This window comes from Polyodon spathula, chromosome 2 (genome assembly GCF_017654505.1).
Source record: "Polyodon spathula isolate WHYD16114869_AA chromosome 2, ASM1765450v1, whole genome shotgun sequence".
Classification (NCBI taxonomy): domain Eukaryota; kingdom Metazoa; phylum Chordata; class Actinopteri; order Acipenseriformes; family Polyodontidae; genus Polyodon; species Polyodon spathula.
In genome coordinates, this window is record NC_054535.1 from 57828134 (window position 1) to 57840966 (window position 12833).

Below are 12833 nucleotides of genomic sequence, written 5' to 3' on the forward strand. Positions count from 1 at the left end.
GCATGCCGCTTATTATCAACCTCTCGATTTCCAGCAAAAAGTTGTCATTAAGCAAAAAGACACTGTTTTCAAGTGTATTTATGTGGAACAGCGATATATAGGCCTACTGTAGTTGCACAAATATGCCACTGATTTACGTGTGTTTTAAATGTTACAGTATTAAATAATGTACATGAGAAACACAAAATACCCAAACAGAACTGTTTACTTCATGTGTGTGTAAAACAAAAAAAAAGGGAGTAGGCTTAAATAGTACTATACAATGATGTGTTACAATTGTCCTTACAATGAGTAAAGCAAACATAAAAATATGTGTTGTACTTACAATCAATTCAAAGAACACAATTTTAAAATAAGAAATTCTCTAATGTCTGCTTTTTACAATGTACCACTTCCCGCTGTACATCCATCTCAATTTTGCATGCAGCTTCGTAGCCAGTTTCAATACACAGCTGCAAAGTCAGTGTGTTATAAAAGCTGCATGAAGTATGTGCATAAATCATGCAAGTGTGCTCTGTAGCACTGGCAACTAGTAATAAAATTGTCAATCCTGTCTCTACTAGCCAAGCTCAGCTCTTGCAGCTCTGGCCTGTAACTGTCTTATTATTTGCAGGTCCCTTCCAGGCTCAAGACAAACAAACCAAGACAAAACTTTCAGAGATTCACTACAGGGTCATAATCAAACAACCCTGTGAACTGGGGGGGGGGGGGCAAGTAAGGGGTTTATTTACATTCTACAGTCAAAGAGAAAACAATTGATACCAATATAAGTGATAAATAAGCTCTGTTAATTTAATGGGTTTTTTTTAGCATTATTATTGAAATGTGAAATCTGGTATTTCTGGGGAAAAAAGGCTGCTCATTCAGCCATACATGAAAAAAGATTTACCCGTGACCTGCTGTGACCCCCTTTTAGGGGAGTATACTTGTTTTGTAGAATCTCTCAGGTCATGCAACGCCGTTTTAAAAGTGAGAAATATAGACCCAGACATTTTATCCATTTATGCTTGAACATAAAATGTCTCAAGGTTTGAGTCCTTGTAAAAACACCAACATATATCATTATCTACTATAGAATACAACAAATGTCTTTATGTTTGTATGTTCATGTTGTGTTCATATTTTTTGCACATGAATGCAAATCACCACAGGTACTTTTTAATATGATCCTTGCTCAAAGTAACATAAAGTGTGTCTTATTATTTTTAAGTAACCAGCAACAACGCAGTGCATTCAAGTCAAGCTTTATTAAGAGGTAACACTCTAGTATGTGGTATTTGCATGTAAACGTTCATATCATTTTGATTACTTAGGGAGGATAGGTTGTAATACAAGACATCACATTTTAATGAAAAATGTGCACATCATCTGCATCTAGGAAGTAATGATGAATTCAATTGAGGCTTCATCAGTTGTTGGCTGTAGGTTTTTCAGGGGTGGGTTTGCTTCTATGCTGGTCAGTCGGGACTCAAGCTTTCACCTTTGTGGCCGTGTGGGTTTCCACTTTACGTGTAACTGAAGTGGTTCTCTCTTCCTTTTTTATTGCTTGAGCAAAGCAGAGAGAAGAAAAATGAAGCAATATATATTGAAATGCATATCAAAACAAAACTTATTTCAGCTTTGTAGGAAGCTATTTAATAGTTTAAAGTCTAAAAGCAGTAACATGAATATTATGGGCTATATTCATTAAAGAAATGCTTTGACTTATATTGTTTCGCTATTCTCTGGTGCTATTCAAACTAATATATATATATATATATATATATGTCATTAGTTTGAATTACACCATAGAATAGGGAAATGGGAGGTAACATAGGCCAAAGGGGTATTTCTTTAATGGTATTATTTTGCTTTATACTTTTCTTGCACTTTATAGTTGCTTATAAAAGGAAATTTGATGCTTTACAGCACTGCAATGGGTCAAGATTCCAAAATAATTATCTTGAACCTAACATAGCCCATCTACAATTTCAGGTTTCGTATCCTAAAAGTCATGACTGAATGACAGGTAGTTGAAGCTGGATCTGACTGAAATGGATTTAAGGAAAATTGGATTAGTTACCTGAGGCACTCTCTGAAGAAATCCCCAACCTTTGCTCCTCTCCTTCCAGCAGTTTCCTGTAGGTGGCGATCTCTGCATCTAGTTTGAGTTTGATGTTGAGAAGTTCCTGGTAGTCCTGCATGTATTTAGCCATCTCAGACTTGGTCTCCCTCAGCTGGCACTCAAGCTGGGCAATAATGTCCTGCAAGTTGGCAACTCTTTCCAGATGATTAGCTTCCATATCCTCTAGTTGCTGCTCTAGGACACTGTTGCGACCTCTCAATCCATCGATTTCGTTTTGCAGATCTGTGGCTTGGGACTGGAAGATGGTGATTTCTTCTTTAATGGACTTCATTTGCTCCTCATGCTTGGAAGCATGCTCCTTCAAGGTGTCAAACTTGCTCTTGTACCACTGCTCGGCCTCCTGGACATTCTTGGCGGCAACCTGCTCAATCTCGGCTCTGACCCTGCGTAAGTAGGCTGCCAGGTCTGGGCGACTCGAATCCAGCTCAATGGTTACCTTGGAGTCTTCAATCTGCTTTAGGAGGTCAGCTACCTCCTCATCGTGCAGTTTCTTCAGGAACTCAATCTCTGCCACCAACTGCTCAACCCGCTTCTCCAGCTCAGCTTTCTGTAAGGTGCCATTGTCCACATCCTGACGGAAGTCTTGCAGGATCCTCTCTGCCTCCTCTGGTTTAAAGAAAGAAGTTTTACAGATTGAAACCATTGTTTTGAAAAGGCAGTATTAATATTTAATTGGCAGCATCAAAGTGTGGCTTTGAACACTTAATGAAGAAATATTAGTAGTACAGGAGTACAAGTATTTATTTTTTATTTATAAAATGATTTAATTAAAAAAAAAAAGGCATATCGAAATCTAAATTGTTTGTCATTGGAGCTGTCATGGGAAACCTCAAATCCTATTCTAGGTTCACACATAAGTAACTGCTTTAATTTTCAATGAAGAAGGCATTGATAGAAAATATAGTTTTGCCAACTACTGGTGTCACTTAAAATGTAGGATAAGATTGGTCTGTCATAAAAGGTCAGATCTTTGAAGAAGGGAGTGGCTATACTAGTACCACTAGCCTTTCACAGGGAAGCAAATTTGTTTCTCAAAAGATTATGGCTATGGAGGCCCAATAAAAATGGTTCTTTTGACAAGGCCTAAATATCTAGCTAGGTTTTTAACAGGGTTGATTTCTACCCTCATTAAGACTCCAGTTTCAAGACGACACTTTTATGGTGAGAACCCTTTCATGATGATTTTGAAAAACAAAGAATTGAAAACAATGCCTTACCCTTGAGTTCCAGCTCCTCGTCACATTTCAGTCTCCATGCCTCAATCTCCTCCTCGATATACCCCCTCTCAATGTCGGCTGCTCCCTTCTCTTTTGTCAGCAACTCTATTAGGTCCTTCATTTCCTTAAACTGCAGCTCATACTCCTCTCCAATGGCAGTCGGGCCCCCCTTGAACCGGGCCTGCAGGTCTGCCAGCTCCGCCTGTAGGGCAGCGTTCCTTTGCTGTAGGTTCTGTACCTTCTCGATGTAGCTGGCGAATCGGACATTCAGCTCCTGCATCTCCTCTTTCTCGTTGGCCCGGTGGATTTCTGTACCAACTTCAACTGCGGAGCCCTTGAAGCCTGATCGGCCTCGTGAGGCAGCACTGTAAGAGGCTCCTCTGTGGGAGTCGGTAGAGGTGGAACGGAAGCCTGCCCCTCCACAGCGTGAAGGAGATGGGCTCTGAACACGCATCCTGCTGGAGCCACTGACTGATAAGGTCTTCTGGGAAAAAGATGTGGTTCTCATGGTTGATGTGAATGTTTGTTTTGGCTTATTCTGTTGAGACAAGTCCTGTGAAAAGAGGATGTTCTGAAGCAGGGCACTTTCCCTTTTCTTTTATGCCTCTTGAAGTTGTTTGCAGATACTCCAAACTTGGACCAATGCTCTCCAGTCGTGCGCCTGCAATTTTTATAGAACCGCCAGGAATGTAACAGTTACTTGGAAACTCACAGCTTTTAGAAACATTTTAAACTGGGAGGATGACTCGTTACCAAGTTTTGCATCATACTTCTTATTAGCTATTGTAGCATTGCATTGTAATGAAGGGCATTGCATTGTAATGCAGAGGCCAGGCTTCACTCCCCAGTACTACATTTCTCCAGCAGCACGTATTGAGCTGTTCTCTGAGGAGGGGAAGCAGTTTGTACTCAGTTTTGCTGGTGCATTCAAAGGCAAGGCATTTTGCATATGTGGTAACACTTACGTAGTGTCTTGACAACAGTTTTCCTATACACTTAGAATTTTGTTTTTTATGACCTGCTCATGCTTAATATCAGACAGAAATGTCAGTATTTTGATACCCCCACAATGTTTAAATGGTGAATATGTAATTTTCTTGTCTTATACCTTGATCTCACATAATGGGCAGTATCACATCAGATACTGTCCAAAGAGTTCTGTTCCTTGAAACAATCAGAAACAATTACTTATATAATGGTAACTTTTGCTCTTTTGATGGCTTTGATGTATATTTGAATTTAGTGATAATATGAAATAAATTATTATTTCAGTACCTTTACACGTTACAATCTGAATGCACAGCAGACTTTTTTTTAAAAAAATGAATCATTTATGCTACTACATTGCCATAACTAACTTAAGGATATAAATAATTCTGTACTAATAATGTGACAATATGTTGGCTTACATTCCCATTTTGACTAATTGAATATGCACTTGAGTGTGAAACAGTCTGACGGTAGATTAATGTCTCAGATTCTCATTAAGGTTGACGGGGACTATCACAAATGTGTGAGTAGTTGTTGCTTGTGAATCCTATAATAGTATGAGTGATACAAACCATTTGCCATAAGCAGATATCACTTGGAAAGACTGACACTGAAAGCAAGGATTCAACATATGTAAGGAAAGCAGGCGGATTTCCAAGCATTTTAGTCCTGACTGATAAATGGCTGGACATGAAGCAGCGTTTTTTAGTAGAACGCACATTAAGTACAGGTCAGTGTATTTTTCAATTACTTAAATGAATTCACTTTTCAGAATGTAGTTATTAAAAAAAAGTTGCTCTATAGCACTCATTTCAGATCTGTTTGGTTTCATTTTATCTGGGGCATTCTATTTTTATAGGCAGGTAATACAGTTAATTCAAACTGAACTACTGTTTGCAGACATTGTTTAATAACCCTTGCAGATAGCAGTGACAGCTGCATTTTCTTACCTGGCTGTTGCCTTATACCATACCTAATGCACATTCATTTGTATATGGCATTTTGTATGTATCCACCCCAACAGAGAAGCACATGTACATATTTAACAGCCATACAAACTATGAAACAAAGGGTTAAAATAATGGCATAAAATCATTTATTTATATATTTTATTGATTCCATAATGAGTATGAGCAATTTGCAAACATATCTGAGCGTAACATCTCACTTTGAGGGCATCAATGTAGAGGAGTTTTGAATGAGGAAAAAGACAGCAGAACATATTTTATAAAGTTAAAATATATGTGCATATTAGGAAGGAAAAAGCACACAATTAATCTCAACTTTTTAGAAAGCACACACTATTGCCCTTTCCTATTGTTACTTTAGTTCAAAGTTTAGCAAAACCATGTTAAATTATATTGTAAAACTGAAGATTAGTGTGAAATTGTATGTGTAACTGAAGCTGAATACCAAGCAAAAAATAATTAATCAAAACTCTTCACAAGTCACATACTGAAAATGTATGTCCATTTTCTGACTCATTCTATTCTTACCCTAATTGAAATGCAGGATAATCCGTCACCCCTTCCCTGAGATCGAACAACCTTTAGTCGGCTACTTGTGTTCTCTCTCAGGCTGCTATCTTTGGTTGAAGTTTAAAAAAAAAAAAATGTGTTTTTTCTTTCGAAAATTATACTAAATTAACGGTAATTAAATTGTTACTGTGTTATGTGAGAAAAAATGCTTATCTGTGTATTTTTTCTTTCACAGAAATACTAACGCCGGTGCTGGGCTCAGGTGTCCTGCGTTAAACCGAGACGTGCGCTTCAAGTTAAGCTGCTTGCAGTTTTTCTCACAGAGTCTTGTTGCCACATTACTTCTGCTTGCAGAATCAGTGTGAAGACTGTTAGGGTTCTAGAACCTTGGTTGTAAATCTCCCTCCCGACCTGTGAGGGTACTAAGCGAGGACAGAGTTTTTTTGGACGGGCTGGCTTGACAGTTCTTTCCTAGGGTCGGGAAGTCGGTCAGTCTGCAAAAAGGCTAGACTCTGTTGCAAGAACGTATTGACCTGGAAGGGAAACAATTTAGCAGCCGCAGATTGTAAAGGCAGCTGCATTAGTTTATCAAGGGGTCATGCGTGACAGCATATAAGGGGGATGGAGAATCGTATTCTCTTCCTTTTGCATTTGGTTTGTAGTTCTAATTTACAATTACCTCCAGGTGCAGGGGATAATTAACAATAAAACAATTATCAAATTAATCAAAACCAATTAAATTAAACAAAACGTGCATTTGCACAAGTTTTTAGGCAGGGAGGAATCTGACCCTCCCCCTGCCACCTTACAGTGGGCATCCCTACAATTGCTCCTGTGGTAACTGTAGGTCCTAGACCTGCTTTGTACATTGAATGATGTTACCTTTTGCCGATTCACTAGCAGTCGCTGGACTCAGCTCTGCTTCGGATCTGACTGTTCCGCAGTGTATTGTTGCTGCTCTGGTTTCTGCTTGCAGTGCCATTGCAGGGGCTGTCAGGGCTCTGACAGCAGGCTTCCTCCAGTCTTAGGGCTGTGCTGACTAGTCAGAAGCTATATAGGTGGGCATCCCTATATATTGCTACTTCTGAAACTGCAGGTCACAGACCTACCACCATTCTTAGTGAACAAGGTTATCGTACTGGTAGTGCCGTGCACTGTACTGTACCACGCCCTATGCACCGTACCGTGCGTACCGTGGTTTGTGTACCACACCGCACGGACCATGCCCCATACACCGTATATTCTGGCCCCAGTGAGACTCCAAGGCATCAGATTACTCAATTACCTGGACACATAGCTCATTTGTGCTCAGTCTTCAGTGCAGGCAGTGGCTCATACGGAACTCGTTACAGACCGCCTGCATAGGTTAGGCCTGTCAGCGAACCGTGCAAACAACCAGCTCACACCGTCGCAGACAGCCTCCTATTTAGGAGTCTGTCTGGATTTCAGGTCCAATTTGTCCGCTCTGTCAGAGGACAGAGTACAGAGAATAGCTGCTTGTTTGAAGCTTTTTCAGCTCAATAAAAAGCTCACAGTAATGATGTTTCAGAGGCTTCTGTGCTTGATGGCAGCAGCTTCCAAGACCCTTTCTTTTGGTCTTCTGCAATTGCGTTCTCTCTAAGCCTGGTTCAACACAGAGATTTTCAGCCTGCAATGAACCCAGGCGATCTATTGACAGTGTCTTGGCACTGTTTGCAGGCGCTATCCTGGTGGACACAGCCTGCTCACCTACATTTAGGCATACAGCTGGGCAGTGTTACAAGAAGAAGAGTTATCACCATGGATGCGTCAAGCCTCAGCTGGGGCGCCGTGTGGAATGGCAGGGGAGCGCAAGGAATATGGAGGCCCCTGTGGCAGGATCTTCATATAAATATTCTGGAACTGCAGGCAGTGTTTCTAGCCTTGCAGAATTTTTTTACAGGAGGTTCAGGGGAAACATGTGCTCGTCCGGACGGATAATACTACTGTTGCCTTTGTTGGGCATGAAAATTCAGGGTCACCAAGGTAGTTCTAGGAGGCAAAAAGTAAAAATGTAAATCCAAACCAAGGGCACAAAGGTGATTTTTAAACACTAAAAATTTGTTGTCTTTTATTATCTCTCTCAGATTAATTACATAACTACTTAATTAATGTGTTTTGTTTGTTATTGTGTGTTTACAATGTTTTAAATTTTACTGTGTTATTAAATTTTTTCTTTTACTGTGTTTGTAATTTTTGTTGTTTGAAAATTTCAGGGTAATGTTATTTATAAGTCCATAAAAAATGATTTGAACAGTGTGGTGACTGATTATGTACCTAAATAACTTTAAAACAAGTCTGTTAGTGCACTGCCGTGTCACAATGATGAACAGCTGGATATACATAATGTTAGATGTTTACATTTGAGAGACTATATCGTTTCACAGTTCTGGAACTGTACAGTTTCAAAGGATTTAGTTGTGTTATGGTGCATTGCTGGACACGATTCAGAAAAAAAAGGTCTGCTGTTTTTAAGCATACACATTCTAACCCCTTTCATGAAAGCACACATTTCACTAGTTAAAAAGCAGAACTATGTAAGGTAGTGAGAATATATTACACAAAAATAAATGAAAACAGAAATCGATGCACTTCTCAAGATTGTGTTTCGTTCACTATTATCTCTCCTACTCATTTCATAACATAGGGAACTGCTACTAGTCATAACTACTTTGGTGTAAATAACACCAAATTACAAAACAGCAACGGTCATTGAAATGTCTATTAAATTAGCAATTTATATACACTGAAGACATGAAAGGAGTCAGAATGTGTATTGCACCTTTGCATTTTATGTATTGCAATTTTAATTTTTTTTAAATAAAAAATGTAGTGGTCGCCATTATTTTTATTGTTTTCTCCCCAATTTAGTAATGTCTAATTTTTTTTATGCTCAGGGTACTGCTACCACCCCTGCGCGGACTCGGAGGGGTGAAGACGAACAAACCGTGGACAAAAGGAAACTGTCTATACACTAGCGATCTCATTGGTCAGCCTTGAAATCCCCTGCTCGGTTTTTGATTACTCCTTTTTGTTTTTGAGCAACTCGATTGGTTGCAGGCTTGCTGGTGCTTTTCTGTTGAAATTCAGACACTCGAGCAGTAAATCAGTATATCATCGTATTGCTTGCAGATCTGAGAACGGTAAGTACCAGGTTTTTTATTTTTTTTCTAATTTCATATTCAGTATGAAGAATTTTTATCTGGACGTTTGCAGTTTAAAATACATTAGATTCATTTTTGCTGCATAACTGGTTTGCCTTATATTTTAATGCAGTTTACAAACATATGGTATAAGAAGGAACATTTACAAGAATTTTCATATGAGGTATTTGCAAATTAAACTTAATATTAAACGCAAGCAACTATCAGGAGTATACAATGACTAAATTATGTAGAACTTATTTTTGTACTAAATCAGTATTAACCATGTTTGATCTAAATATATAGAATATAGCTGTATACAGTGCGCCAGCAACATATTAGAGAATATTTTCTCTAGTATTTTGTTAGGGCATTAGGCATTGTCATAGTTATTGTATACATAATGTATATATATATATCTATATATATATATATATATATATATATATATATATAAACGTTGTTTATATATAATGACAAATAGGCTTGTTTATCTTCTAATGACAAATAGGCTGTATGGAGCTTGTCTTCTCAGGAAAGCTTGTCCTGACAGGAACAGCACACGTTGTCCTCTCAGGAAAGCTTGTGCTGACAGGAGTAGTGAACTCAGTGTCTTTGAGGAATGGTACAGTGTTCTAGATGCAGTTTAAATAACACAAAACAATTATCCATATTGACATATAAATAAAACTTAATGTTTACATATATATATAAAGAAAAAAACAAAGAACCATATTTGTATTTTTTAACAGCAACAGCATTTAAATGTCCTTGTTAATTAAATTTCTAGACTCATTTTTCTCTCCTCAAGGTCCCTTGAGACACTTGTCAGGTCATTTGAAAGTGTCTAAGAAGTCAAAAAGGAGTGTCGCAAACTGTCAAGATTATCAGTTCATTGGATGAGATTCCGGATTTAATTCAATAAAAGCTCAGTCAATTGGATAAAGAAAGCCAAGGCCATTTTACTTGGATGGTTAGAAGACGTCATATAACTTATTACAGGTGTGACCGACAATGGAAACCATGTGGCACCTCATCTGGAAAGCCCACAGTGACAACAGCTAATGCCTGTTCCGATGTTTCACTTCAAGTGCTGAAAGAGGGCTGTAACTTAGCTTTAGTAGCTTGTGGTCTCATAATGGCCATTCTCTTCAGAGTACAGAGTGAAAGAGGGTAAATCTCATTGATCCAGTGTTGTTAGGCCTAGTTAATGTCTTGCTGTCTTTAAATATGACGACAACAGTAGAATGAGTACAGATGCATGACCATCATGATGTTGCTGACAGAAGATATCACTTAACCAAATTACATCTCTTTTCTTAAGCAACACTCCAAAAATTCTCACAGATTTGACCACAATGATGCAGCTAGTGTGAATAAACTTATACAAACGGTGTTAAAAGAGGATGTCCTTTTTTTTTTAGTCGTCACCATTTTTTAAACCAGTTTTTCTCCCCATTTTTGTAGGCCCAAATATTATCTGTATCCCCGACTCACCACTCGCAACCTCCCCACCGACTCGGGTAATGCCGGCTGGAACACGCGTCCTCCGAAATGTGCTCCTACCAATCCGTCATTTTTCACACTGCGGGGCCACCAGACCTATAGTGCCGGAGGACAACACAGATCTGGCAGCTCCACTGCGAACCACAGACGATATATCGGTCACAGGGGTCGCTGGTGCGCAGTGAACCGTGGATTTCCCCGCCTACCTAAGCCCACACTACCCGGGCAGGGCTTGGCCAATTGTGCGCCACCTCCTAGGAACCCCCAGTCATGGTTAGCTGTGACATAGCCTGGATTCGAACCTGCGATCTCCAGGCTATAGGGCGCATCCTGAAGCACTTTTGTGCTTGCAGTCTGCTTGGAAGAAATGCCAGTTAGAAAAATATGGCAAAAATGTAGTGTTTTTGGATGCAATATATTCAGGTGTGTCTGCATATGGCTATGCATTGTACACAATCCTTGATAGGAATGACCATGGACACGGTGTCCCAGTAGCCTTTTTTTTGTGACCAGCTGTGTAAAGCAACAAGTTCTACAAAAAATTCTTAAAGCTCTAAAAAGAAAAATAAATTAATCCAACTTTTTCACCCAGGTATTTATTAGTTTGTAATTTGTTTTTATTCAGAGTAAAAAGGGAGCAAGTGGCATACACTTACAGGGTGAATTTTCAAAGATTTTTCCTGTAGAGCAAAATTTGCTCCAGATTTTCAGAAACTAGGTGTAAATGTTTGCAAGTATAAATCTATTAAAGAGACAACAAAGGTGTGAAAAAGGAAAACATAAAGTAAGTTAATATTTTCATAATTTTAGCTGCATTATAGTTGGACATTAAAAAAGTGGAGCAAATGGCTTTGAAAGTTGTCATTATTATTATTATTAGTTTTTTTGGTAAACCACTTATGCCTTTTGAACCAAAGATCATACAGCAAACAATTTATGATTATCTCAACAAGCTTTTAATTTTTTTTTCCTCCAAGTACTCATTGCTTTGATATCAACTATGTATTTCTTTAGGGGGATTATGGTGGACAAGGATTTCACATTGATACAAGGCTTGCAGGAAGTACTCTCCACCACCAGGATTCTGCTTTGCTGGTTTCATGTGCTACAGGTATTGGTAGTGCTGTTAGACTAAGGCCTAGACCAAATCAAAACTTTGACCTTTATTGTATTGGAAGTCTTGCCTTACTGTAAGTGGGACAGCATAGCAGAATGTAGATACTGTAATAGCAATCCTTGTTCTTTTTTTTTAATTAACAACAAAAGCAGATGAACTGTAAAAAATAAGTCATGTGCCTACAGTATGTAATATTCCCTCACCAGTAATTTATCATTAGATGTTTCTGTTTGCCTTCTGATGAATTAACCAGTAGCTTTATAAACTACTATATGACTGCTTTCCATACCTCCTACCTGGTGGCAGCACTATTTACTACTTAAAATAGTAACATTGTTTACATTTGAATTTGTAATGTAATTGGGCTGAATGTTATGGTTATGTTTTCCAGGAAGATTTTGCAAAGGAATGAGCATTACTGCAGTCTAAAGGGTTTGCTGTGGTCTGTTACCTAGAACAAAACTGGATTTGCTGTGGAAAGCTGTGGGCAAACTAGGGAAGAAGTTTCAATCATGAAGAGTCAGAAACAAACAATATTTCAGAACAGTGTGTTACTGATGAGTATAAATCATTTTTCTTTTATGGTTAGAGTATTTATCTTGGAAGTACAACATTGGTATGCTGTATTACTTGGTATAAAATATCAGTCATATTCTTGTTAGTCATTTTATATCATGTTCTATTTCAGCCATCACTTTCAGATGACAACTCAGAAGTTAATTAGCATTAAGTAAATGTGTATTTTTTGTATTTTCTTCTCCAGATTCTTCTTAAATGTGAAGTATTAGTTTCTGCATGGATTTAACAACAGTCGACTCGATGACCATTTGCATCTGCTTTGTGCCAACATTTTGAGTTACTTTGGCTATCTAGACAGGCTCCAACAATCAGGTCGAGTGCACAATGAAAGACAGCAGAAAAAAACAAGAAATCAATCTGAAAGCAAAATAAATGCTTGCTAATAATTGGCAGGAAAAGATTGCCTGGGTTTCTGAGTTTGTTGTTGAAATTCCCAACCAATCTACCTTTGATGTGATATATACTGCAATTCTTCATGAACAGATCTGTAACTGTCCAGTAGCAGCCCTTGAAAAGCAGTGTAAACATCTGGACTTGCTTGCAATGATTGCTGAAAAAGAGGATTCTGAAGTAGTGGATAGGTTATGTCAACAGGCAGCAAAATACATTTTAAAATGTGAAAGTTTTGTTTTACATGAAGCCTACCTGACAGTGAGCAGT

At 38.4% G+C, this 12833-nt stretch overlaps 1 protein-coding gene across 1 annotated transcript; it reads right to left on the reverse strand.

The window, feature by feature from the left end:
• Window positions 1–1228: 1228 nt before the first annotated feature.
• On the reverse strand, window positions 1229–4017 carry LOC121298754 (vimentin-like). The gene is made up of 3 exons (XM_041225970.1): window positions 3343–4017; window positions 2063–2731; window positions 1229–1545 (listed from the first exon to the last, which is right to left on the reverse strand). Exons 1-3 carry the CDS (start codon window positions 3848–3850, stop codon window positions 1469–1471), a joined length of 1254 nt encoding a protein of 417 aa, XP_041081904.1. The 5' UTR covers window positions 3851–4017; the 3' UTR covers window positions 1229–1468.
• Window positions 4018–12833: the final 8816 nt, after the last annotated feature.

Excerpts from the sequence above, each read along its gene's own strand:
- LOC121298754 (XM_041225970.1), bottom strand. The coding sequence starts at position 3,850 with ATGAGAACCACATCTTTTTCCCAGAAGACCTTATCAGTCAGTGGCTCC. Across the intron at positions 2,732-3,342 it reads CGAGGAGCTGGAACTCAAGG|AGGAGGCAGAGAGGATCCTG; the intron begins GTAAGGCATTGT and ends TCTTTAAACCAG. Across the intron at positions 1,546-2,062 it reads TTCTTCAGAGAGTGCCTCAG|CAATAAAAAAGGAAGAGAGA; the intron begins GTAACTAATCCA and ends GCTTTGCTCAAG.